Source organism: Cephus cinctus, unplaced genomic scaffold (assembly GCF_000341935.2).
Source record: "Cephus cinctus unplaced genomic scaffold, Ccin1 Ccin1_scaffold0457, whole genome shotgun sequence".
NCBI classification, from domain to species: Eukaryota; Metazoa; Arthropoda; class Insecta; order Hymenoptera; family Cephidae; genus Cephus; species Cephus cinctus.
In genome coordinates this window covers 604,800-631,833 of record NW_014333134.1, presented here as the reverse complement: position 1 = coordinate 631,833, position 27,034 = coordinate 604,800, and the positions used below count along the sequence as shown (strand labels likewise).

At 37.6% G+C, this 27,034-nt stretch overlaps 4 protein-coding genes and 1 long non-coding RNA gene across 19 annotated transcripts in view; 3 read left to right on the top strand and 2 right to left on the bottom strand.

The window, feature by feature from the left end:
• Window positions 1-11,250, bottom strand: part of LOC107267747 (dual specificity protein phosphatase 15) — a 15,785-nt gene extending 4,535 nt beyond the window's left edge. The window contains exons 1-8 of one of the 4 annotated variants that reach the window (XM_025085156.1): window positions 11,116-11,250; window positions 7,771-8,077; window positions 6,963-7,175; window positions 6,267-6,885; window positions 1,235-1,351; window positions 886-1,010; window positions 276-447; window positions 9-187 (exon numbers count right to left, since the gene is read on the bottom strand). In XM_025085156.1, coding sequence (XP_024940924.1) covers window positions 9-187; window positions 276-447; window positions 886-1,010; window positions 1,235-1,351; window positions 6,267-6,281 — 608 coding nt within the window. In that variant the 5' untranslated portion in view covers window positions 6,282-6,885; window positions 6,963-7,175; window positions 7,771-8,077; window positions 11,116-11,250. Of the gene's footprint in view, window positions 1-8; window positions 188-275; window positions 448-885; window positions 1,011-1,234; window positions 1,352-1,667; window positions 1,701-6,266; window positions 6,886-6,962; window positions 7,176-7,770; window positions 8,078-11,115 lie in introns of those variants that run through there. The other 3 variants (XM_015739770.2, XM_025085159.1, XM_025085157.1) reach the window with 3 other exon arrangements.
• LOC107267745 lies at window positions 3,589-5,351 on the top strand. Of its 2 annotated transcripts, none has more exons than XM_015739769.2 (2): window positions 3,589-4,965; window positions 5,054-5,351. In XM_015739769.2, exons 1-2 carry the CDS (start codon window positions 3,693-3,695, stop codon window positions 5,059-5,061), a joined length of 1,281 nt encoding a protein of 426 aa, XP_015595255.1. In that variant the 5' UTR covers window positions 3,589-3,692; the 3' UTR covers window positions 5,062-5,351. The 2 variants fall into 2 exon arrangements, with proteins under 2 accessions (XP_015595255.1, XP_024940904.1); XM_025085136.1 differs by having other exon boundaries at window positions 5,038-5,351.
• On the top strand, window positions 7,936-13,833 carry LOC112494371. Of its 4 annotated transcripts, XR_003059731.1 has the most exons (7): window positions 7,936-10,501; window positions 10,580-10,743; window positions 11,016-11,205; window positions 11,285-11,942; window positions 12,125-12,287; window positions 12,552-12,732; window positions 13,697-13,826. It is a non-coding gene; the product is annotated as an uncharacterized LOC112494371 (long non-coding RNA). The 4 variants fall into 4 exon arrangements; XR_003059728.1 differs by lacking the exon at window positions 11,016-11,205; XR_003059729.1 differs by lacking the exon at window positions 11,016-11,205 and having other exon boundaries at window positions 12,552-12,686; window positions 13,697-13,824.
• LOC107267886 (transmembrane protein 42) lies at window positions 12,748-24,219 on the bottom strand. Of its 3 annotated transcripts, none has more exons than XM_025085169.1 (4): window positions 22,532-24,219; window positions 16,411-16,538; window positions 16,008-16,154; window positions 12,748-13,981 (listed from the first exon to the last, which is right to left on the bottom strand). In XM_025085169.1, the coding sequence occupies exons 2-4, from the start codon at window positions 16,516-16,518 to the stop codon at window positions 13,829-13,831; spliced, it is 408 nt and encodes a 135-aa protein (XP_024940937.1). In that variant the 5' UTR covers window positions 16,519-16,538; window positions 22,532-24,219; the 3' UTR covers window positions 12,748-13,828. The 3 variants fall into 3 exon arrangements, with proteins under 3 accessions (XP_024940937.1, XP_015595557.1, XP_015595558.1); XM_015740071.2 differs by lacking the exon at window positions 22,532-24,219 and adding an exon at window positions 16,825-16,843; XM_015740072.2 differs by lacking the exon at window positions 12,748-13,981 and adding an exon at window positions 14,530-15,499 and having other exon boundaries at window positions 22,532-22,552.
• Window positions 13,883-27,029, top strand: LOC107267885 (protein phosphatase 1 regulatory subunit 16A). Of its 6 annotated transcripts, none has more exons than XM_025085126.1 (10): window positions 13,883-14,022; window positions 14,168-14,448; window positions 19,861-20,127; window positions 20,188-20,490; window positions 20,598-20,740; window positions 20,829-20,954; window positions 21,078-21,153; window positions 21,240-21,457; window positions 21,543-21,723; window positions 24,349-27,029. In XM_025085126.1, the coding sequence occupies exons 2-10, from the start codon at window positions 14,337-14,339 to the stop codon at window positions 24,657-24,659; spliced, it is 1,737 nt and encodes a 578-aa protein (XP_024940894.1). In that variant the 5' UTR covers window positions 13,883-14,022; window positions 14,168-14,336; the 3' UTR covers window positions 24,660-27,029. The 6 variants fall into 6 exon arrangements, with proteins under 6 accessions (XP_024940894.1, XP_024940893.1, XP_015595556.1 ...); XM_025085125.1 differs by having other exon boundaries at window positions 13,894-14,022; window positions 14,098-14,448; XM_025085127.1 differs by lacking the exons at window positions 13,883-14,022; window positions 14,168-14,448 and adding exons at window positions 18,858-18,965; window positions 19,039-19,117 and having other exon boundaries at window positions 24,442-27,029.
• Window positions 27,030-27,034: the final 5 nt, after the last annotated feature.

Genomic DNA, 27,034 nt, shown 5'->3' with positions numbered 1-27,034 from the left:
TTCTTCACCTTTTGGATGGCTGCCGACATAATCCAGTAGGGCATTGTCGACCCATGGCGCATTTTCCTTCACAGACTTCACGTGCCAACGCCAGGGTCTCATAATTCCTTAAGGTAGCTCTACAAGCCTCTGCATCGGCTGCTGCCAAAGCCAAACTTGGAAAGCGTTCCTTGAGACGACGTCTTTCCTACGGAATACAAATTGGAAGCAATTTCAAAAGTTCTTTCAAGAATTTCACAGACTTGATCGTTTGTTTCCCATCTTGGAAGACTCACCTCCTGCAAACGAGTTGACTCAAAGTCCTGAAGTTGCTGCTGAAATCCAACATTGGGATTCGCCACAGCACGACCCACTCTCACCACTTTTAGCGCCTCTTTCCAAGACAGATTCGTGATACTCATTATGTAGGCCACAGCCACTGTTACGCTACGCGACATTCCTGCTAAACTGAATGATAAGGATCTCTTTGTGAAATTCAGAATACTAAAAGGTGCTCCAGATTCTTCTTTCTTTCAGTAATTCATCTCTAGATATACATATAGTTCAGTGGCCCACTGATCCCCTTCGTAGGACCATTTTCACCTTTATACATTTCCCTAGAACTTGTTCGCAGGCTATTTTTTATGACTGTCTCTAAAATACTTTCTTTTTTCCAGAAAACCGTGAGTCAATGTAAATCAGAAAATGTCAATATTTTCCAATATCACTAAATTACATTCCAGTACAATCTTTTTACTCTATGAATTAAACACTAGTTACATTTTTCAACTATCATAAACAGTAATGCCATCTCAACATGCAATCTTCCATCAATGCTATGCGTACCCTATGGAAAACCACTATAATTATTTTAATGGTTAAAGGTAAAATTTATTTTTATGTTACCAGTGAATTAAAACGTTTCCACCACGAAGTCGAGCTGCGTGTATGAAGTCGTTGCAGAGGGAAAAGTACTGAGAGAGATTCTGATCAGGTGTGTCAGCAGCCAGGATACAAAGGTAGTGCTTGTCCTGAAACGGCAAACTTAATTCACCAAATTCCTCCAATCCTTAAAGCATTAAGTATAATAAATATTAAATCTATATAAATCTTTGGATGCTTGAACTCTTCATGTGGACCCATACAATATTCCTTATTCATATCTCATAAATATAATATATAAAATACAGACTTATGCAGCATGGCTTTACTGCACTCTAGTGCACTCTGTGCACGCTATTCCTTTATTACTTACAGAATGCAGGCGACGAGCTGCATCGTGAATGGCCAGGATATGCGTGATCTCGTAACGTTCCAACTGTGCTGCGTCTTTACTGTCACGATAGTTACCCACGTAGAGACCTGGTAAAACCTGAAAATCATACATTCAAATATTACCACGATTTCAAGAGGTTCCAAAAATTTATTCAATTCGATATACGGTCCTAAATCTGATAGTGATTAGTTCTGACGAATTTACAAAGAATTTTTTTTTTACTTTTGGAAACAACAGAAGCAGATATTACAAAAATAATAATCAGGAGTAAAAGTAATCAGGATTTTTTTTATTTCAGTGGTAGCCTTTTACTTTTTTTTACTTTTTATTTCATTACTCGGCGGATGTCATACTGAGACGAGACTATATGTTTAATGGAGCATTTGACGAATTCTCATAAACCGTTATTTACGTCTCTGACCATAAAGTCTTTATATTACTTGCGACTGTCGTATCCATGTATCGAGATGAAACGGCGCGGGTAAATGGCCGATAGTTCTACTGGATTTTATGTCTCCTTGCGCGGGTTAAATCGTTCTTTGCAATTTCGAAATCGCCTCCTACCCGAGAAATCGCGATGTCTGGCATATTTGAAGACAAGAGCATGAAATTGAATAAAAACCAGTTTGTAAATATAATCAGGATACGATAATAATAAATTTTTATATACAATTTTACGGATAAAGCATGTAAAATTGCGTATTGGAACGATTAATTGAAATCTTTGGTTACCGTTAAATATAAGAAAAATTGTAATTAATGGTAATAATACTACATTACATAATGACATACGGCAACAATGCTAATAGTATAAACTGAAGAAAGAAGTGAATCGAATTAGAACAATCATCTCACGCCTCGATAAACAATAATAGACCTTAAGGTTCGTGACGCTATGTAACACGTACTACTCGAATGCAAATATTGAGCAATATTAATAAGTGTACAAGATTGTTTGAAAAAACAAGAAGTAAAAAGAAATCGATATTCTACGGATCTAACGTAAACATTAATTTTATATTACGACTATTGTTATTTGCAATTTTTAATGCTTCTTTCTGTAACTCTATAAAGTTCTAATCTTAATTTGACTTTAGTAGTATATCTTAATATAATAAAATTTTTCATGAATTTTAATATCCAAAAAATTACATATTCATATTTTAAAGCATGTCCCATTGTTATTGCATGCGATATACGTCAAAAGCTAAGGTCTACACATGACGTCATTATTGTAACGAAATCTTTTTTCCAATAAGCATATATTCGCGTTAAAAAATAACAGAAATACGTAGCACAGCGTATGCCAATAATTTCAAATTTCGTTTTTGGAATATAAATTTTTGGATTTACCATATTCCAAGTACACACTCGCCTATATCTATACGTATATTAAGAACTTTTATGACTGTCATAAATACAAAATCCTAATGGTTGTCTATTTCTTTCATGTGCTCTAGCTAAATAGATCGTTTAGAAAGGAGAAGTTTAACACTAAACATACTGACAATTTTTTATAAAAGTTTTTGTGGCTTTAAAACGGTCAAATGACTGGTCGATGGTACGTTTAGTGTTAAGAGCAGCTAACTCATAAAGCATAATGTCTATATTACCCAGGTCAGTATAGATTGAATGCACGCTTGATGGGCAAACGACAATTAGCGTGTACTTTCGATAGCATGAAATGCGAATCGTCGTATAATAACGGACTGAGTCAGTTATCAACGTTAGGCGACCATAATCAATTATCCAGCAGAAAGAAAATCCATTTTATGCGTGTCCGAAGTCCCTCGCACGCTTCGTTCCAATTTAATGGCATGACCGCCATTATTGTTCTTGGATCACTCAAGAGAGTAACCCAACCGGAAATGAAGGAAAATTTTAAGAGCTTTTAACGAGCCATTTTCTTAACGATGCTTACGCTTCTCTTGGCAATATCCGGTCTTTCCCGTGGTTAGATCATTCACTATAGATATAGTCAACTACAGAGATACCCCCTATTCTTCATCCTTATCAGAAGATGATGGACCACTTGGTGTATCTTTAATCATCAAGCTTCCTCCATCGATCATTATTTGTCCGGATGTTACTTGGGGGGTCTAGAATCTTCGTGTATCGAGCCCCTTCAGATTTAATGATTAACCACGAATGTGCTGACGTCCTTGATGACATTAAACACTCTATGGCTGATATGAAGGTGAACTCGACGAGGTTTCATAATCATGTTACAAGGTTGGAGGATCGACCTGAAATTGTTTAATGCTTGATTTTTTAATTGGCGTGTCGTTAAGGTTTTCGATAAGCTTCTCATCGAGGATATTTCGTTTCGCTAGCATATCGTGTTATCAGCGTCGTGACGTTGTTGATCCCCACGTCGAGTCACCGTCAAAGGAAGCGTGCTTCACATCACCACGAAAAGTCTGTCAGATCGTGCGAGATGAAATCTCGTTGCTGGACGTTACTTTGCTTAATATTTTTGAGCGACCTGGTGCGTCTGTCGCGAACGGATACTTTGGGGGATTCTAACCAGGTACAGCAAGATATATTGTACCATGGCGAATCTAGTGAACCTTCGGGTTATCTACAGGAAGTGGGGCCCCAGGATAATTCCGAAGGATTACTTCAGGCTCCTATGAATGTCAGCTTGGTGACGAGGAAGAATAAACAACTGTGTCCTCAGGGAGCGGCGAATGTCGGAATTCCTAAGAGAAACGGAAGACGAAGTATCAGGGAAGAGGATAATTCGTTTGTAAATTCTGAGCTGAATCATAAAGTTCGAAAATGCTCGTGCAGTAAAATAAGAACAAGAAAACGAATGGAAATGTTAACTAGGACAAAATTAGACTCTAATGTGTCTAACAGTAAGGAAGCTTCTTTTGTGGTTAACGGTCGTACTCAAACATCGTCTGAATCGATTATTTCTATCGCGCCTGTTACGACTACGACGCAACGACCATTAGAATCGACCAAGGCAAACTTTTACGAGACATCGACTACGTCTGCGAGTATGACGACGCTTTTGAATAAAATTATGGAAGACGCTTCGACGGATATTGATATAAAGTATACCAGTACAGTGTCGCCTAATGTGGATTTCAATGACGTCGGACGCTCGGAGGAAAATTTATCGCTAAATTCAAATTTTACAAACTCCACGACTGACGTTGCGGAGCCTTTGTGGATTAACGACAGCTTTGTTACGACTTCGACAGAAAAATCTACGGACTTGCTGCCTACTATTTCCGAGAGTGTTACGGAAAGGCGATCAATGTCAGGGACTACGCCATTGGAAGGAAGACGCAACAATAATCAAAATGAAAACTTGATTAAGAATTTACCACGAAGGAAGAAATGCAAGAGGAAGCGCAAGAAGCCAAAGGCAATGTTGCTATTGAAAGGAAAGACGACAGCGGTTGATAGTGGTCACAATCATACGATTCAGTCAAATCTTGTGCCAATTTCACCAGAAGCAACTCCTGTGACGCATAAATCGAGCTCTGGGCTAATTTCAAATCAAGCCATTCCTACGTGGCGTAAACAGAGTCCTGCGCCAACTTCAGTTCACACAACGCCCGTGACGCAGCAGCCTGGAATAAATGACCAGCAAACTCAAGAGACTTGGTCGAATTTTATGCTAACAACACGTAAACCAAAGCGCGTGTCGCAGAATGGTTGGAACTATAACAATTATCCAGATTACTCTAAATTTGGTACGTTATACGACATACTTAAAGCTAAACATAATGCATTTGGTAAATAACGATATACGAAGAATCATCCAGATTATTGATGTTTCAGAAAATTAAAGTGTGGAGCAGTCAAGCCGCATGACAAAAAATTGAAGAATTTCGGTCCTTCGTGGAAACTGAAAAAAGATGAAAAATAAAGTATAAAGCCACGTGCGTTAAATCGGTATCTTACGCACGTATGAATAATAACAAAGCGACTGGATGCAATAAACGAGAAATATTGAAAGTTAATTCGTACGGTTTTCTAACAGTGTCCTGAGGCCTCCTTAGGCTTCGCCCACTGGTAATAATTTACGTCTGCAATTCGATTCGACGTGCTGATTAAACTGCCGTATTGCTATTGATAATTTAAAAGTCATTTGACGCCAATTTGCCATCCTATAATTACCCGCCCTTTGTTTTTAATGATCTTGCTCATTTATTTTCTTCTGTAATTTCCATTCTTCCTGATTCTCTTTCTCCGCGCTTCTCTTCTTATTTCAATTTTTCTTTTTATATATTGGCACACTTCGTTGCGCCTTGCGTGACGGCGTCTTCATATACTTACCCTGTTACGTGTGGCCCATCTGATAGCAAACGAAAATTTTGTAATGGCGACAGTAATATCTGGGGTTCAACGTTACTTGGGGCGTTCACTGGCCTCTTTGAGCCTTTAAAGATCTTATTTCTAAAGATAAAGAAAAATATGTATGTATGTCAGGTGCGTGTTTAATGCGCTGCTTCTTCGTGCAAAAGGATCCTGGAACCTAACCTATAACCTGTCAGGCAGATGTCGTCTAAAAGTAAGTTTTTGTATTTTTATTCCGATCGTACGTGGTAGATAGATTTTCTAACAAAAAAGTATTTCAGTTTTAGTACTGCAGCTGAGTCACGTTGAATACTGTCGTAAAGATAAAACATTTTTGATTCGACGGATATTGCAGAAAATTGTTATTGCTACTTTCTCCTTACAGTCCTCCTTTTTCCATTAACGACGATAACATACTCTATGCGATCTTACAGATATTACTGCTACGAGCAATTATTTTTTTTAATGCCTTCATTCTTGGTTCGATTGGTACAATTGTGACTTAACGATGCTTAGCGAAGTTCAATCAATATTCCTTTTTCAAATCTAGAAATACAAAATCAGCTCAAGAGGTTTTCTTTTCAAAGCTTCAGCTTTGCTGTACGATTGACCGAGATTCCAATGCGGTTTTTTCAATTGAATCTGTCCATACCGTGTCAAGTGCTTTCAATTTATTCAAATTGATTACCCTTACCTGTTTAATTTGCATCCGGTTATTTAACGAGAGTAATAGAAGCAGCTCGAACTGCAGTATAATTGGAAGAAAGGTTAGGTGATTCCAATCAAGTCAATGATGAAATAGCTATTGAAACTGACTCCGTTGAAGACAAAGAAATATCGTTCTAGTTGCGTAAATTGGCTGGCGAGTGTTGCGAATGAAATATAAATTATTTAACTGACATATCCCTGTTCCTCTGACCCTGTGTTATTTCCAACCTTTCTGCATTCCATTAATCTGCATTAAATCGCGTTGTGGACTTATGCTCTTCGACAATCATGACAGCAGCGACTCATATTATTTTTCCCGCCCTTTTTTTAAAATATTTATTTATATTAGACATCATTTCTGGGTCACTCGAGTACCCTCAAGAACTTGCATGTGGCTGTTCCAAGCGCAGTATCGATAGTCAGCGACAAGTGGGTTAGAATAATTAATACATCAGCACGTAAGCTGTTTGTAGCGTCGTGTGTTGTCATCGATCGACGCCCTGTAGGCGTTATTCTTTATTTTCAATTTCTCTTGCTTTTTTCAAATATTCTTGCAATCGTTCAATCGACCAGACATAATATTGACACACAGCAGTGACTGACGTCTGAAATTGTGCAAATATAGATTTTCATTTAGGAAAATAATAAGAACAGTCAAATAACTCAAACGTATTTTACAAACCTAATCGATGCTGTATTTCAGGGAATAGCGAGCGTTTCAAAAGTAACTTTCTCGTGACAGCTACTGTGACATGCTCGTACGTTACGTTACGAGACAGTTCTTGGAAACCAACGGTCTGTCGTGTCGCAGTGATTGTTAAATCGATAAAATAAATATGCCGAGGTAGAAATAAAGAAAACTCTACGTTTTCAACCCTTTCACAGTACAATAACCCTAAGAGAATCTTTTTTACTTTTACAAAAATCAACAGGACATACGTTTATTAGGTGGCACAAGATTTTGTTTGAATTTTATACTTTTTTCTTTGCTGTGTAATATTGCCATGGGACGAATAACAAGGTAAATTTTATAATCAAGGTTTAGGCTTTGGTTCAAATTGATTTTCAGTCACGAAGTGTTCAGACACGCCAGAATCCGCCTGCTTTGTACGTCTGGTTGTATGTTGTATGTAAAACGTGAATACCTATGCGGAATATACTGTCGTATGTTCATAAATCAAAGAGAGACTGCTGTTACGTTTTTCTGGCTTATTGCCAAGCAAATACTGTCCACCGAATGGCGCCATGGAATTACGTCACTACTACGGAAAGTATTTTTCGAATTGATCCAATAGTCAACGGAAGGCTGGAGTAAATGACAAATACAAAATGCACGGATAAACGCTGACACTGATCAATAATGTATCTCTTCAAGATCTGACATGCAGGTAAGTACGACATAGAGCACTAGTAGCTGCATCGTTTGTCATAAGCCTATGGTTGTATGATAATGAGGTTATGTGAAAGTGAAGTTAGGTAGGATTGCTCACCTTGTTCATACCATTTCCCATGGTGGCGCCCGGGACAGCCTTTTTCTTTAGCTGTCGATAATGGGATGACAATTGGTTGATGACTTGAATTAGACTCCCATTCTCAGGTTGGATTTATTCCTGTTAGTGTCGCCAGCTTCGAATCCTTAGTCTCGTTGTTTCCCATGGGTTGGCTGCTCTTGTGAATTCTTGTAGAGATTGCATTTCTTTCGCATTCATTGTCTATGTCTTATGTTTTTACTGCTTTTCGTAGGCACTTCTAGTTTATTCGTGTTCACTGTTGTTGTTTATCGGGACGATTTTATTCCTTCAAACGGGATTAAACGCCAGAATCAGTCAGAATTCGAAGCGGAGGTCGCGAGGAATGACGTAAAGCGATTTTCCGGATTGAACGTATGAACTGAGTCGTTTTTCTTTTTTCTTAATGTCACGGGAGGATGTTCGACTTTACGAAAGCGATGAACTTTGGATTGAAGTCTTGTTCGAAATTATTTTATGGCAAATGGAATATAGTCGATGTTAACGACTACGTATAGCACTGACATCGACCTGCTTTTATAAATTGTCTGGAAATAATGGATTTCCTTGAGAAGATTCTATACTTGGTGCCAAGTGCTATGTTGGAATCGTTTGGGAATTTTGAAACGGAGCTTTTCATTGTTTCGATTAAAATATGGCGGCTAAAGATTAAATTGTATGAAATACAGGTGATTTGAGTTTTGTGATTTTTGACATAACTGTGCGATTGGATTTAAAAATCTCATAGCGGAGAACAAACGAGACTTGATTTATTCGTATAAATATTTTAAGAACAGGTGAGATCGAATTTTCTGTATAATTTTATTTAGTTTGTAAACGTTCAAGTGTCATTTCCCTTAGTGAAAAATCATTAAATTCTCTGAATACTAATGATTCATATTTCTTTCTTTCTTTACTGGGGATTTCTCACAGTCATAGCTCTGCATTGCATTTATTATAATACTTTTTAATTCAATGAAAATTAATGCCTTCACATATATAGTATCAATGAAACTTTCATCATTAGTGCTTCATACTCCATTTCCCTACACAAGTCTCCACATCAAACGTTGATAACCTATAAAGGGATAGAGTTTCCACTCTATATACGTTATAGGAATATAATATCACTTTCATCGATTTCCTTCAGATTAATAAAATATCAAGAGCCCGCACATAACTCGCTTGCTTTTTGTTTCGCAAACTTTTAATTGCTTCTACTAGCCTAGTCTTCTTCTCGTTTTATAGAGGTTAATGTATTCCAAATGGAAGATTAGGAACTCCATCATGATTCGTAGTTTTACAACCTGGAGATAAAGGGACAATCATTTTGACAAAATTTTTTTCACTACTCGTGATAAACTACTCGGCCATTTTCGGAGATACGTTGTCTCATTCGTTTGCATGAAATGTATTCAAGTATTTCAATTTCTCTGAATGGCTTAGCGGAATGCTGGAAGAGATGAGTGAGTGAGTGACTGTTCTTTACACGTAAAATTTTTCCAATTTCTCCGAAAATTCTAAAGGCTCGTATATATCTTTTATGTTTTATTGAAATATATAGAAATTGTCGCCGCTTGCCAGGAATCCTTTCCTTGGTAATCGTAATATATGTTTACACGTTTCGCTACCAGAATGGATATACAGGTGCATATATCTATACATTATCTTCATATGTATGTACATACATGCATAAACAAAAAGGGAAATAAGTTGTCCAATATAGTATATCAAAGTAGGCAAACATGTTTTGGTAAAAAATATTACAAAAAAGCAGTCGAAGTATTTAGAAAATTTAATTGATGTAATTGCAAATCTAATTCCAAATCTCGATTCGGTACGCGAACCAAATTAAATTGGTATTCTTGCCATTTTCTACAAGGAAACTAATTTTACGCTCGAGAATTATTGACGAGGTAATTGAAAAAAATTTAATGTTGCTCATTGGCCTTCTTACGTCATTTTATGAATTTTCAATAAAGTTATCAATGGGTGTGGTGGATTTTGACTGTCCATTAGACATTGTGTAACGTGATACACTCTGAAGGTTAATTGAGCTTTGATTCTTACGTCTATTTATAAGATCGATGTAATGGAAGTGTATCTTCTCTTTTATTATGAATGATTCATTTTCGTGGTTGCCTCTTGTTACGAAATTGAAATAAAATCTTTTTTTTTCATTTCATCAGAAACTGTATACCGTAAGTCAATTTGCAAGTCAGAATTTGAATATAGTAAATGAATTTTTCTAGCGTTCCTTCAGATCACTGAGGGACTTGATACGATTATGGAAAGTTTATATTTTCAGAAAAGAAAAACGTGCACAAACTTCCCTTTGGGGAATAATTAGCCGTAAATCTTTGAATATATGCTTTAAATGTGTAATAACATCACGTAACTTCATTATCCCCTTTTGCTAATTAAGCTTGAGCTTCGTGGCTATTTACAAGCTTGGCATGACGAGTAGTCGTATTTTTAAGTGAAACATTTCCACGTTATTTCTCTTTTTAAAATCAACAGTGCAACATAACCTTTTGATCGTTTTTCTCGATGTAAAAGTTATATACAATTACACTAGCAATAATTCATATATGAAGTATATGAAATAATTGTTTTCTTTTTAAATAATTTTATAGATTAAGTAAATGCAAAATCATAAACTCATTTGACAAGTCAAACCGCTTTAATCTGATGATATTAACAGTTGGGTGTGGTGAGTCTTGACTATCTGATCGGCCACACGTAACATTAGGACTTTAGATCATTAATTGAATTTTGATTTTTTTTTCAGCTATTTACACAGTTGACGCAACGAGGTACGTGAAAACTTGACAAGGACTGAATTCTCATAGGAGGTGTTCACAATAAAGGAAAAGTTTGCAAAGCAATTTCTATTGTTCCAAGCAGAGTGTTAATTGGATGAAACGTCGAAGGGATCGATGAGAAAACTAAAAGGTATGCAGATTCTGTGTTACGTCAATAGCCGCACAGTATTTTTCGAAGAAAATTTAAACCCCCCTTTGTATTCGGGATTCCATTGTATTCGGCTTCCTATAAAAGTCCAAGACTTCCTCCTGGGAGATTGAACGTCGATTGATCGATAGAAAGTATATACATATTACCAGCAAAATCAAAGTATTCCCATCCCTTGTGTATATCCAAAAAAGGCTATCAAATTCGTTGACAGAAAAAAATGCAAAATGAAAATTTAAAAATTTCTTTTTCAGCATCTCCTGTTTCTTCGGTGTTATTGCAATTATGGGAATGAGAGTGCAAAAAATTTGACAAGCTCAGCCGTGATGATTTTATAAAAAGATTCTGTCTTACCCCAAGGAATTTGAATGTTTCGACAAATTTTTTTTTTTTTTTTTTTAAATATTCTCCTTAAGGACACATGTATTTTGATTAGACGCGATGGTGATAATTATTTTTAACGTACGACATAATTCGAAACACGTTTATAGCGTTTTGATCTTTCTTTTTCTCCTTTTTTAAGGTCCACGAATTTTCCTGCCCTTTGAGATTCTCTGGAAATGAAAAAAAAAACCAACCCTGACCTGCAGCCGCAGGAGGGTGGCCGCGTATCAGAAGGGCGCGCCGTGCGAAAACTGTCCCGTTTGGCAAGACGATAGAGCAAGGAGCGAACGATAGTGGGGCACCAACCGACGTCCCGACGCCGACGCTAAAGCCGGAGTCGACGTCGGGGATGTTACTCAAGGCGCAGACGCCGCTCGATAAAACCCCCTGGCCCCGTGATCTGCCCCTTCTGTTCCCAAAACCGTGAATCCCATCTACTAGAGTCACCGGCTCGCCAACCGGGATATGCGATCTGCATTGAAATGCTAATAAAAGCCTGAATGGATACCACGTATTGAGTATTTACACGGCACACACATTTTCTACTGATCCATATGAACCAAACACCATTCAAAGCAAATGAAAAAAACCCACATGATAAATCAGATAGTAATCAGATAGTCTTTTAAATTACATACTTAATTATCAAACGCGCATATAACAATTGGATTTCAAGAATAAAAGTTTTGAATTTCCATTTTCAACCGAAATTCCGTCCACAGGATAGAATAACATGAATAGTATAGTCGAAGTGAAAAGAGAATAACGAGGACGGCCAATACTCTATTCGGTACTTGGTTAGTAGAGATTTTTATATCCTCTGCTATTCTCCTGATCTATTTCTTTTGGAATCTTCAATGCTTTCGTAATCTATACAATATTGAACGCTAAGGGTCTGTTGCCATACCCGCTGGGATACCATCAACACCACTTGCTCGTGGATGCATTCAGATTAATTTTTTCTTTTTTTTTTCTTTAGCTCTAACCCAGGACAATGGCGAGTTTTTCACAGACAATGGAACCTCGTTGACGTTTCGATGGTATCGCTTTAAATTCTCATTTAACGATCGAGCTGTCTCTCATTGCGGTTTCCTGAAGGCTTTGGCTTCGAGACCTCATGCATTTCAAAGACTGTGGACGGTGTAAGGAGAGCATTTTTTTGTCATTTTTTAAACTCTTTTTTTCTACATCCCCTCCACCTACCACCGTTTTCCCTGCAGTAGAGGTACGTATAGGTACGTACCGCGAGACCCACTTCGCGGCACTAAAAGAAGCGTCTCTCGAGTCGTCCAAGTTTTTCTTGAAGCTCCCTCTTTTTTATTCTTTTTTCTCATAGTTCCCTGTTCTCTGGAGGCCCTGCCATGTTTCTTTTTTTTTAATACTTTTTCTCTCCGCATTTTCCTCAGAGCTAAACCGTCCCTCGAACCGTACCACTTGTCTGCTACTTAGTCAACCCCGAAGCAAGCCACTTGAGAAGCTCCGGGCGTGTTTTCCACCCTGGAGAGACTCTTGATATGTGAGAGAATGGATACTGCCTAGGGGTATGGCTTACAGTTATCATTCAAACCCGAAGGCGCTGACACAAAAGTAAATGATATTGGGACGGTTTAAGGTTTTTATTTTTTATAATTTAAAAATGCTAAAAGAGTTACAAAATTTTACGCATAGCCATAAAATACGATAGTCAATAAATAACTGAAGTAAGATATACTCATTTGTAATTATAAATTATTGTATTAGCATTCTCAAAATTGTATAATCAATGTTTCAAGGTCGAGCATTCCGGAGGAACGTATAAAAATGCCTTGTGAATGCGATACGGGAGTGGCCGGTGTTCAGCGAATCTGTGTAATCCCTAAAAATAGTGTCATCCATTTTGCCGCTGAGAACCTTGACATTATAGTGCGAATAATGCTCCTGCGTTATTATTACTGATTATTCATTTACAAAGATTGTCAATAGTACATATAATTACTTTCATTGGTATTTTATTTAATGTATGACAGACGCAATGAGAATTTAATTAATTCTTTTTAATTATTTTCAAACTATTTATCGCTGCTAGTAAGAATCTACCTGTCTCAGTCCTATGCAGAGAGTCTAATGTCGTTACTCCCTTGTAGCACGTGAGTAAGGAGACACTTGCATATGCATGTGCTGACGCGAAGGTGTATGTGCATAATGAGCTATGCAAATCCGTCGATGATGGCATTTACTGCCAAGAAAGTAAAGGAGTAAACATCGAAGATTTATGTAAAATGGAAAAGCAATTGTATAATTTTCCTAGGACCGTTAGTTTTTTATAAGATTTAAAAAAAATGACAATTCTATAGTCCTAACTCTAACCGACAAAGAAGCTAAAATATTGCACCTTCATAATACCAGTTGAAATACTAATAAAGTGCATCACTTTGGATTAGAATGAATAAGATTTCTATATCGCTCCTATTTTTTTTAATGAACTAATTAAAAGTGCTCTGAATAAAATTGTCGAAAGGAGTGAAAATATATGATAACAATACGCTAACACTTTTCTTAATTAAACTTCCAGTAAACTTCAAGGCAAACTGGCTGATGTACCGACTGTTCTATCCTGGAGATTCTTCGTCGCCCATCGAATGACTCATCCTGGCAGAAGATTGCGGCCTTTTGCAGCGGGTATGTAAAAATTGCCACCGGTGAATTATTGGTGTTTCTGCTTGGTGCTCTTGGCGGACTCTTCGTGGTCGTCCGGAGGAGAGTAGCAGATGAGCAGCAAGCCGAGAAGTACGAAGGTCGTGCCGCACCACCACGTCAAGGACGTGGACTCGCCAAAAATCAGGAAACCAAGAAGTGCCTTTGAAAATAAAAAAGGAAACAGAAAAAGGATAAGTGGATGTGAGTTAAATGAAAATGGAAACATAAAATGTGAAAGATAAAAAAACGTCAAAGTATATTTTGTTCTTAATACAGTCATCAAGACCACGTGTGTCTGTGCTCTTTCACTGTGACTGCTTCTACATATGATTTTCTGTGCGCGTAGGTGAAGTGACAAATGAAGTGGTGAAAAGTGCGAATAAGGAAAGCACAGTAGGTGGAAGTGGAGTTGATGGCAGCACTCGACTTCTGGATGAGCTTAGGACGTTACCTCCCGTTCAAGACGTTGTAATTAACACTCGGGCATATTTCGTTCTCGAGTTTGCATTTAACGTATGAAACGTCACGGTGACTGTTCGGTGGATTTTCAACGAGGACTGTTGACACCATTGAGCATCCAAGTCAACATGATCTCCCCGAAGAAGAGAGTCCTTTACGTTCACTCTGGTAAGTTGATGCAGTGGTAAACGATGCAGACCATCTTTCTTGACTTTTCTCATAAATTTATTCCTTATATTTATAGTGGCTATAATAACGATGAACTGATTATGATCATTACCATCACAACTATTCTGCCTAATAAATGAAACATAATAAAATTATGAGCCAATCAGACACGATGAGAAATAATTCTTGAACCATCCACAAGGTTGCATGGCAGAACGTTAAAATGGTTATTGACCTCTTTGAGGTTTGAGAAATTTATTATAGATAAAGGTCACACCCGTCAGACTTTATACATAAGTGATAGTCATGAATAAAAACTGTCTGAATCCAATTATGTTAAATAATTTTAAAACATCACAGCTAACCCTGGCGGCCTTGAATGATTCGAATATTACCTACTTCTTGTGTTGCGGAAAATGCTTTTGGATCTGTTTAGCATTTGAAAATGACTGGAAGCATTCTAAAGTGACTTCTAGGATAGTCCACGCGAAGGGGCCTTTCACTGCCAGCACCAGCGCCTTTGAGATTCTTTGAAATCCACAGGGTAGCATAGTAATACACGATAGAGTCTATAGTGATTAATTCGCTCAGTTATTAGTAGATTGGAATAGACCTCGACACGCGATATTCGTTCACATAATATTGTTCTTCCGTTAAAAGTTGAAGATTGGACGCTCCGATAAGAGAAATAACGTATAAGATCCCTTGATAAATGACGAAACTGGGTGAGCATCAAATACCTGCGCATCCTTTGTAAGTTACCGTTAGTTTAAGATAAGATAACACGAGCGCAGCTTCTTCAGGGACAGTTGCTCTTGTATCGTCTATTTAAAAACTATACGCGAGTGCTCGTTATACCTGTCCGTATATCTTTCTGATATAACAGTGCGTTTTCATGTACTGAAAATTTGTCCGAGACTGTACCACAAAGTTAAGCTCATTCGTACGTAACTTAGATCTAAGAGATTGTTCATAGTAGCCCTGAGCGATCTACTACTTGTCGAGGATTAAACTGGATTGGCTGTTGAGAAGTCAGCTTGATTGAAGTTACCTAAAGATACAGATAACATGGTAAAATGAAAACTAAAAAAAAGAGAACAAAACAACATTTAAGGTATCGCAACTATGTATGCGCATAGTGGATTGGATATTGGTACTCTCGATACGGAAAGTTATATTGGTTACTTAAGAGTGATACATAGGTAGTGATACACTCCATCAGATAATGGACAGGCCACATGTAAATGAATGCTATCACGTAAATTATATCTATATATAGTCATTTAAACACGGCTGTCCATTCGCTGGCAGCGTTTCTTCAAGTGTTGGTTTACTGGCGGTTTAATTCTTTATCAGTAGCAGGTTATATGTGTCTTATCTTGAGTATTTCCGTGAATTTAAATCTAAAGATTTCCCCGCATGTGATTATTACATTATGTTGTCTCCAATGTCGTATATTAGATAAAACGAAATTGATGATAACCTGATAACGAGGGATGCTTCATACCGGCGTTGAAATGTTTTGAAAAATTTTGTTCAGTACAGTACATTTTACTCACGGAGCAAAAGTAGTTGGTGGCTGCACTTGCGACTGTAGCCGGTAAGGAAGACCCGTTTCCTTGAAGAGACTTTACGAAGAAGGTGCAGCCTGCCGTGTTACTCGTTACCATAAGCACCAGGAGTAGAAGTTTTAGTAGAAGAAACAACTAGAAAGAAAACGAATAATTTTTACTTTCTAGTTTTAGCAGTGTTGATGATAGAGTAGTCGAAAAATATTTGAAAAAAAAACAGTGAAATATAATTAGACCTATAGAACTATAATGATTAATGATTCTACTATAATTTTGGCGCGGTTAGAAATTGTTCTAATAATTAGCTGAAGGTGGTGTAACTAGTGAATATGATTTTTATGTCTTTTGTTATAAGACTGATTTGAATTTCATTTGAGTTCCCGCCACTTACCAGAGACGTGCCGTCAACGTTCCCGGCAAGCTTACCGAGGAGACTCCCGGTTGTTGCAAAAATCCCAGCGATGACGGCCAAATGAATTTTACTCGAATTGGTCTCCATGTTATCCTTTGAAAGGATCACTAGGACAGTCGATTAAAAACAGTTCTCTTTAACACCAGGAATCAGCTGTGTGTAACTGCAGAGTATAGAAGGTAAAGCGATGGTTGTTATAGGTGTGAATTGGTCTTTTGAACTATCTAACGTCACAGATATTATTATCGCGTTTCACGTAAATTCAAGAGCAATTGCCGCCTACATAATTCACTTTATAATCGTAATTTATGGCTGACAATTGAAGGATTTACGTGACAGAGATTAAAAAAGAGCCTGATTATTTCGGTTATTTGCGGATAAAGCGCCACTCACAGCAAACGGTGTATTCTGAAAGTCTCGAAGGATTCCGGAAATTAATTTTCAAATCTCCTGCTTCTAACTCATAATTTTTTTGCAGTCATCTCTTTCTGCCTACTTAAACGTATCAAACACTCGAGGGAAGCAATTGTATCAACACGAAACTAAAACATCTTTGATAAATAGCATACGCATGTTATCCAAGAACTGTCGTTATCTAAAATTGAGTTAAGCACTTGATATTCTACAGGAAACATTATAACACAGTCCAAGTCCGAACTCCAAGCAATTAGTCTGTGAGCTCTGAGAACTGCGAGACATTTGAAAATATCTTTTAACACCCTGGCGATCAACGAGTACGTTGTCGTTTGACTGAAAAAGCCTTCCTCACGTTCAACTTGAAGTATCTAACAGCCAAGGAAGGCGAAAGTTGGAATTAATTCAAGAGATTATACAGTGCGTGTATAAAAAGAATACAGAGTGAAGGGTTCTTAGTGTTGTAAGACATTGGTTGCTGCAGGTAGTTTAAAAATGGCGGCGAACAGGTAAACGTTTACGTGTGCACTGGCGTTTCGGAGCGATCCGATGTGATAGCAGTGAACCTATTTTTCTTATTGTCACATCGTATCCACCACGTGAAGACACTTGGGTGTTGCACTGCGACAAAGAAGATGGATCATGATGGCGATTTTAAATGTTCACCCAAGGGTTAAATGAATGGTCGCAATCGGCCGACGCAAAATTCCGGTATCTCGCGCTTACTAGTGAGGAAAAGAGGAAGAAAAAACAGACAAGGATCAGCGAGAGTGAACAACCGCATTCCACGTTTCACTAGGTGCTACATCCTGGGAGTACCTTGCCGTCTTGTGAATTACGTGAGTATATTCTCGATGGACATCCTTGTTCAGAATCCTTTTTTTCTTCCTCAGAGCTCACGGAATATATCTTTGTCGGATACCTGTTGGTTTTTAAATAATTCTTTCTGGATTTGAATTGCTGTTCTTGCGTTAAATTGTTTTTTTTTCATTAATATCTTTATGAGTATGCTTTATATTCTTGCTGTACGATATCATGTTTTCCCAATATTTTGTGGCACAAAAGTAAAATTGGGTAACAATATATTATTTTTTTGCAATTTTAATCTCATTTGATAGTTAGGTGTAGCTTTAGGAATAATATTTTATTCTGATACGCTTTGGTAACTTGTTTGTACATGGGTTTACTTACGTACAAATATGTATGCATTTAGTCATGCATAGTCATACAGAGAGTGAAAATTTCTCTTTTAAGAATTTAATTGAAGTATTCTATTATAATGGTTTTATATGGCATGTAAATAAATGTATACTGGTGATAAATTTCACTATGTAGATTTAATATAGAACTATGGTTTCCAAGTTTCTAATTTTACTAAGTTATTGGTACTCTTATGGCAAACCTGGTATAGTTATTTTAATCTAATTTCACTTAATTAGGTCTCATGTTAATTAATAATTACCTAGGAACTTCAGTGTACCACAAAGCATACACAGTACTTTCCTAAAGAACATTGTGAGAGATCTAAAGATTAGATAGCAATATAGTGCGAGATAGGATTCATAAAAATGATCTTTTTTTCTATTCATACTTGCTAATGTTTAACATAATTAACTATGCATTGTAATCTCTCTGCTATTATACATGTATTTATTCTATAAGAAAAAGACTAAATATTTCAAACTATAAATTGTATTATACAACATATGTAAAAATTGGTATTGTAAATAATTAATTTCAAAATAGCATCTTAAACATAGAAGTTGAGATTCCTCATAGCTGTGAGTACATGGAGAATGTTATAGTAATATTAATAAGTGTCAGTTTGAATAAATTTGTAAGTTTTTATAAAACCATGTTAATAAGACTCCATATCAAAGAAGAAATTTCATCCAGTATATCTTGAAACCAAAGCTTGGGAAGGTTGTTTTTCATGAATTATCTCTGGAGCATAAAACTTAAGCTGACAGAGGAGGCTTAGAGAATATAAATATGTACCTTCTCGATTGTACTGTCTCTAGTGGGGCATGGTTGCCACAAACATTACGTGTATTCTACGTATTCAGTGCACAAAGTTACCTGCTTGTCCCAAGAATTTGTTCGACCTTATTCCATTAATCGTGAGTGGTAATTTCAACTTGTAGCTGATGCGACTATTTTTTTTTTTTAATAATCGCACGTCAGTTTCTATAGTGCAATATGATGAAGAGCAGAGTTCAATTGGGTGCCAATTGCTTCACTAAACTTGCTGGTAAAGCGCGTACTCGCAAAGGTACTTTAACACATGTTTATTGGTGTCGAAAGTGGAACAGGAATTCATAGCATGTTCAATAGGATTTTGTAGAACACTATATTGTTTTATATATTTGGCTGGATACACCAGTAATGATACAACATTTCATCGGAATGTAGCTTTCACAGAGTGTAATTTAAAAGTAATTTAAACTGATAATTCCATATGAAAGACACATTTGGTATTACCGTATTTTGTTATACTGTAAATATTACTTGATTTTAATCTTGGACATTGGTAAATGTGGAACATGGTCTGACATTAAACCACTGTTATTGGCCTCAGGTAGATTTTATTTATCGGCTGTACTAAACCATTTGTTCAAATATTGTCATAAGACTTACGGATATACATGATAGGTTCAGTAAAACACAGTCTCTTGGCATAGTCACGTTTTCGATGATAATTGATCGAAAGAAATAAGTCATTTTCGTTCTTGTTACTTGACAAAGTACGAATTTCACAGTAGAAATGTTTTTTTGTTTGTGCCAAAAGTGTATCAAGTTCTCTAACATGGTATCATTGACCTACGTAAAGAAAGGTAACGTTATAAGTTATGTCTCTAAAGCTGTTACTTGGATTTCCTTAAATTATCGAAATCCAACGACTCTTTATATTATAGAATATAACGCTGAACCATGTCCAGTGTAGTCATTGAATGTATCAAATACCATCTACAGTACATACAAATATGACTAACACGATTATTCTCTATTTTCTAGCAGGTAAATATAGCTGCAAGCATTACAAACACATAACCATGGAGCACTCGGACCTAGTGGCGGAAATGGTCCACGTGGAGAGGCTAACGACACAGGAGAGGTTACATCTCGCCAGGCATCGTCGTCTTCAGCAGCTGAAGGTTTGGCGACAAAGAGAGAAAGAATGGTTGCGCCATCAGACGCGACACTCTAGCAACAAGCGTCATATATTTTTCAACGACAGTGTCATGCTCCTGGAAGCAGCAGCTAGGAACGACATTGACGAAGGTAAGTAACGACCATGATTCGTCTTTTTCGTCGTGTTAAATTCCTGCTCCGATTACTCAGTGAGAAGACTTCTGAAGAAGGGCGTCAATCCTGACTCTACGAACGAGGATGGACTGACGGCTCTACATCAGTGCTGTATCGACAATAACGAGGAAATGATGAAGCTTCTCGTGGAATTTGGTGCTAACGTTAACGCCGAGGACAGTGAAAAATGGACTCCCCTACACGCAGCTGCGACCTGCGGTCACTTGCACCTGGTCCGGTACTTAATCGCCAGAGGCGCAAACCTCCTGGCTGTAAACGCCGACGGCAATATGCCTTATGACATTTGTGAGGACGAGAAGACATTAGATTGCATAGAAGGTGAGTAAATACCTGGATGACAATAATACGGAATTGCCGTTGCAGGTGATAATTGTTGCTTTACGGTTTCTTACTTCATTTTTTTTCTTTTTTTTTTTCTTACGTAGGAGAAATGGCGAGGCGAGGCGTTACGCAAGAATTAATAGACGAGACGAGAGCCTCCACGGAGGTGCAGATGTTGCGGGACCTTCAAAAAATCGCTTCTCAGGGCGGGGATCTAGAGTACAAAGATCATCAGGGTGCCACACCTGTGCGTGACGACTCTCCACGAAATTCATTGACCTTAATATTTAAATAGACTGCACAGTCAATTATAATAGTCATTCTATTTGTTACAGTTACACATAGCCGCAGCTAATGGCTACTTGAGGGTGGTCGAGTTTCTTCTAGATCAACACGTGTCTACAGATGTGGAAGACAACGACAGATGGCAACCTGTGCATGCGGCAGCTTGCTGGGGACACGTGAGTCATACGCTTTTATGGTTACGGATTAAATATTCAACGTCCATGGAGAAAACCTAAACATTATTCGTCAGTTCCATGGCCATTTATCAAAACTCTCATAGTCCCTGCATTGTCTTTCAGTTAGAAGTTCTTGAACTATTAGTGCAAAATGGTGCAGATCTAAACGCCAAAAACAAACACGACGAGACCCCTGCTGGTGAGACTCGATTAGTACACCTTGTAACACGTTTTGACAGTAGCCGTGTATTTAGCACTGGCCTGCATAGAACAAAATTTTTGCAGACATCTGTGAGGACCCGGAGATCCGAGAACGAATAATGGAATTGAAAACGGAACAGGAGAGTAAACGACTGCGCGATGCTCAAGGAAGACGAGTGCGCAGGTCACACAGTATAAACACGAGGACGCAAAGTGTACGCAGGACCTCCATCAGGGACAAAGTTCTCACGACGAAGAAAGATGCGCAGGAGGAAGCAAGATTGAGGATGCAGGCTCAGCAGGTAATGAAATTTCTATTCGTAAAGAAGACAACCCACCATTATCTTCAATTTATCATTTAATTGACTGTGTAACCCTTCCTCACAGACGTACGTCAATCAAATTTCTGCACCAACGCAGAACATTTCAGTATCAGAAAACAGCACAAACGTCCACGAAGGACCCACCGAAGAAACAGACTCGGCCGCGTTAACACCAGCCGTTCGCAGAGGTCCCGAAGGCAAGGATAACGACTCCTTTCTTCACGAAGACGTCGACAAGGACTCAGGTACATTCCGAGCCTTTTTATGTTTGCACTGGTTGTGGTGGTTCAGTAGAGCACTATGGTAAGCGGTAGCTTCCTCCAAGAGATTATTGGAATAGGCTCGCGGATGTATATGATTGACGATGGTCTATGGAACTATCTCTATAAATTAGAAAAACGCTTACATAATTTTCTCATTACTGATAACGAACACTGGAATGAAAGTATCGTCCTTTTCCGATAATCTCAATCGGGATAAAATCACGAATTACACGACAGAAAACGCTCAGTGTTGTACGTGACTCTAATTTTATTTTAGCACGTACAACCAAGTTTATGTGTCGATAGGTTAGGCGACGTAGGTCGGTGACTGTAATTTATTTATATGCTTAATCACAGTATGACGTTACGCTCTAGGAACTCGAGTCTCGACTTTTCTATACAGACACGTTTATACAACAAAAAATATAGAAAAAAAAAGAGAAAGATCAGAGAACCAGTTTAAGGATGTTGCTACTGTAAGAATTTTTATTCAACTGAAGAGATACAACGAAAAAGAAAAAAGGCAGGCGAACGGTATTCGCGTTTTGAAAGAATTTTTTAATGTAGACTCTAACTAGATATAGCATGGATCTCTTTTTCTTTCTTTCTCAAATTCTTCCAATGAACGCGAAACATGTCGACTAACCAATCCGATAAATATAATTAAACAGGACAACCAAAGTTAAAGTAAATTGTACGAACTACTAACCAGCATTGTAGCCGCGCACAAAACTTTTGTAAATATAATGTTGCATACCAAGACGCATTGTTTTAGCCACAAGTCATTTACCTGCTCTGTTTCTCTTCTTTCCATTACTGTGCTCTCCCGAATCTAACGATAAAACGAGGTTAGTTTTCTACGTCACTTTCTTGTTCCTTTAAATTAATCACACGCTCATGACCGATAGTCTGACCTTACTTGCATCATCAGAACTTTGTGCGCTGTACGTCCCAGGCATTATTGGACCTAATCAACGTACACGCATAAATACACCTAGTACGCATTAAAGCGCCACTCAAACGTGTGTCATACGTGCATTCAACTCATGATACGTAACAGGCATAAATATGGCTGATACACGAGTATCGTTCACTTCCTTATTCGTTGCCGAATGCAGCCAATTATGCTACTGCTTTTCTCTAGTTTTCAATACTACTCGGTTATTGTCCAGTGTAATGCTTGCTTTCGCAATTTATTACGTAAATCATTTTTTGCATCTGAAATTTCAATCTTTACAAAATTATTATACATACTTATTGGTCCAGCAAGCTTTATAGCAAGACATGCGACGACGTCAGTCATTTAGATTTAATATAATATCTCAGTTTTAGAAGCATGCTGTATATGTGTGTATATATATATATACACATATTTCTAAAATTAAAAACAAAAGGACTGCTACTTTTGCATCGCCCAATAGCTTAGTGTGCCTGGATCGTATTAGACATTCTTTTATATATATATTATACACCTAATGTATTTACCATTGAAGATCTGATTATGACTAATTAATATTTTTATTGTCATCAGAAATATTTTCTAGTTCAGTATCCTTGCTACGTGTGGCTATTGTTGTGCGTACGAGATGTTGTCCTTTTTACACGAGCCTTGGTAGATTTTGAGTCTTTTTGAGCGTACGATGTTAGACAAATTGTTGTGACCAATTTCGATAAAGAGACTAATGAGTTATCGGCCTAAACCTAAGAGAGCCAGTCGGAGCTTTTGAGAATTTGAAGTACTAATGAACAATATTTATCGTCTTATTACGATACTTGTCATCGACATTTACATACTGCAGTAGCTATCGAATCTAAATATATAAAAATGTTCATTCACGACAACTATGGAATCGTATAGCCATAGGAGTTTAATTAGTGGACGATTAGTCAATTGTACAGACATATCAACGATAGACGTAAACTAAGAATAGCCTAAATCATATCTTTGAAATAGACGAATTTCTCTCTTTTCTCATTCGCTTTCATAATATTCACTGCCGCTTCAGTTCTTGCTCCCTCGAATCCCAGCTATAGTCTTGAACGCTTTGAGTAAGTCCTGTAGCAGGATGATCGAGGAGAAAAGTGGGAAAAGGAGTAAAGAAAGAGAAAAGTATACTGGAGTAATTTCATGCAAGTGTTTCAGTATAGTATCATACCTGGTAAACAGTGCAAACCCTGTGTAGAAATCATCACCGACTGTCGATCATGTCATTAATCGCTATTAGCTGTCATTAAATAAAAACAGTCATGACCAAGGGTGACTACCGGTTATATCAAAGCTATAATTATTATCATAGGATCAAACACAATGATCGATAGTCACGCTGCATGATGATTTGACACTTGAGCATAATTTTGGATAGCATGTTAAAGATGCAAGGCATAAGTGGTTGATGGTTAAATCAATGGGGTATAAAGGAGCAAGGGGGTAGTCCACTGTTGTTAACTGTAAGTACGCGTGACGTTGTAAAGTAATGAGATGACAGAGAGAGAGAGAGAGAGAGAGAGAGGGGGGGGAGTGAGAGAGAGAGAGAGAGTATAGAATGAAAGCATATTATTTGTATTCGACGGGGGGTAGCATTTGGATTTACGTGTTTGCCTCGGCAGTCGCAGGGCCTGACCCGCCTGTCGGCAACCAGCAGCCCATTTACACAGCAGACACCGATGCTAACGGCAAGATCAACATACACGTGTCTGTAGTTTTCGTCAAGTCGTTGTCGGACCTGAAGAAGCAGAGGGCGCAGAATCGTCACACGCCAACCAATTCCGTCGACGCCAACGGGAACGGGGTACCCGTGCCAATGACAGCGATGAACAACGCGGAGATGACACCTGGCGACTTTCAACGTTACACCGGAAACACGAGCGACATCGTCAGTGACAACCATACCGAGAAGAGCTGCTGTCTACTCATGTAAAACCGGAAGAAGTCATCGTCCACCCAGATTGTACCTGGACCGACGTGGATCGGCTGATCTTCATCAGTGGATCCAGCCTAGATCATCACTCGTATCCATTGGCTGTTGATTAACCTGCAATCGAGCAAATCCAAGCGTATATAGTTACTTTACGAAAGTATCAAAATAATGTATTTAGACAGTATTAGATATTTAAAGCGCTCCGATTACTCGTTTTAATGACGGTCGCTTGGGATATGACGTTGTTAACGTGATGGTCTGTGAGTAATGATTCGATGATTGGTGAGAACGAGAGACTGGGTGGTATCTTTGTTTTTTTTTTTTTTTTCGAGGCAATATCCTCCTGTCGTTCTTCTCTCTGACATTCAAATTTTCCTGGCGGCGTCTTCTCTCTTGCCATAAGAATTTTACATCTGTCAGACCACGCGTTGTCAGTTGAACGTTAGGAATTCGCCGCTAGATGGCAATAGCGTCGGAGTTGATTCTATGCAAGTCATGTATACACTGCGTTACGTACTTATTAAACGTACGTTAGAAGGCGGGTAAAAGTATTACTAATGTTTTCAAATTGGTTGTGAGGAAGATATGTACTTAAGGATTGAAGCTCGGAATCTTCTATTTATCATATACTTACTTTTTTTGTTGTAATCTTCTTCCTCTCTATCGACTGTACGTTCGATCAAGTTGCTCTTGTTTTTCTTGCGTGATAATTGGAAACATCATTGACACGCGTTTATATTATACTGCTGAAATATTCTTCGTTTGTATTCTTATGGGCGATTCGTACAATTTGTACATTTATGATTATACAAAGTTATTCAGTAGAAACGAATCACCTGAAGTTAGCGCGTTTATTTGAGTCTTATGGTAAAACCATGTTCAGATGGTGCGTTTCGGCTGAATAATCTGGTATATGTCTTTAATTGTGTAATATATACAGATGATATACGTACGTTATACGTTATGTATGTCGTACGTGCATCTTGCGGCTCGGTGCAGCTTATTATTCATGCGTACTTAATCTATAACTTTATTTATTGCTATTAACGTTAGTAGAAGTACGTACCGTCCTTGATAAGTAAATCTTTTATTCTGTATAAGCTGTACGGGCCTTCCCGTTGTTTCCGTTAGTCTTCTGTTAATATTTCCTTTTTATTTTATAAAATGATGTTTAACGAAAGACTATGGCGAGGACAAAACGATTATCTTCCAATATTACCTAGGAGTAAGCACACGAGTTTCGTATACTTTTTCTATAAGGATGTTGTAGTGTGAGAATGAGAGAGAGAGAGAGAGAGAGAGAGAGAGAGAGAGAGAGAGAGAGAGAATGTTATTTCTCATAACATACTACACAAACGAGATCAGGTACACCACAAAATCCAGTGCAAGATTATAAACAGTATTGTTTTTGTACTTAACCATCAGATGCGTATTGTACAGAAAAATTTTTATTTTTTTTTTAAATTTTACAAATACTTTTTACTCAAAATTTCTCTTTCGATACCCACGCTGACAAACGCATAACAATACAGTCAATACTAGGTGGCTAAACTCGTGGACCAAAACAATCTATTTTGGCAGATGAATCTGTACTCAGTCTTATCTGATATCCTGTAATCAGTATCTGAATGCATTCGATTAACTTGATGAATGAGAATTGAGATCGGAGTGTAAATTGCTTGGGAATATACTGCAAGGACAAGTGCTATTGACTGTCATGAGAGAATTGAAGGGGAGAAATATTTGTCGTACTTCTTGAAACGAGACTGTTTGTTCGTTTTGTTGTTTGCTTTCGATTGAAAGATTTGTTCAATTACTTTTACACGTCCGAATGAAATGACTCGAATTACATTTTCATGGCTGTCGTGGGAGTCGTTAGATTCGATTGACTTGTGCAATTTGACAGTCAATTTTTTTTAGTCAGTCTGCTCTTTTATATTTATCGTAGAAATTATTACACCTATATGTATATAGATATTCGATATTTTATTTTCAATACGAAATAAGCCAATCCATGGCTGACACGTCCCAGAGACGTCCGAGAAATGTCCTACGCGTGTCTTTTGGCAGTTTGCGCTGTACGTATTGTCACTCACGAATAATTGCTCATTATCGTAACTCGGTTTAATGATCAAAATCATACGATGACTGCGCGAGAGCGTTCTTTTTTTTGTTGTCACGTGCAAGTTATTTAACTCGTTTACGATAACGCGAATTTTATCAGCCACCTCATTGTAAATCGGCCAATTTATATTGACGAGGAAAAGCGACTCTGTAAAAAAATTTTTTATTAACAGAGACGTAGGCGATATCGTTTTAGTCGAGGAATTTAGCGTTCGCATTGGTTTTTTTTTTTTTTTTTTTTTTTTTTTTTT

Excerpts from the sequence above, each read along its gene's own strand:
- LOC107267885 (XM_025085124.1), top strand. The coding sequence starts at position 18,873 with ATGGTTGCCACAAACATTACGTGTATTCTACGTATTCAGTGCACAAAG. Across the intron at positions 19,118-19,860 it reads TAAAGCGCGTACTCGCAAAG|CAGGTAAATATAGCTGCAAG; the intron begins GTACTTTAACAC and ends TCTATTTTCTAG. Across the intron at positions 20,491-20,597 it reads GACATTAGATTGCATAGAAG|GAGAAATGGCGAGGCGAGGC; the intron begins GTGAGTAAATAC and ends TTTCTTACGTAG.
- LOC107267886 (XM_025085169.1), bottom strand. The coding sequence starts at position 16,518 with ATGGAGACCAATTCGAGTAAAATTCATTTGGCCGTCATCGCTGGGATT. Across the intron at positions 16,155-16,410 it reads ACGTTGACGGCACGTCTCTG|TTGTTTCTTCTACTAAAACT; the intron begins GTAAGTGGCGGG and ends TTTTCTTTCTAG. Across the intron at positions 13,982-16,007 it reads CCACCAACTACTTTTGCTCC|GCACTTCTTGGTTTCCTGAT; the intron begins GTGAGTAAAATG and ends TTATTTTCAAAG.
- LOC107267745 (XM_015739769.2), top strand. The coding sequence starts at position 3,693 with ATGAAATCTCGTTGCTGGACGTTACTTTGCTTAATATTTTTGAGCGAC.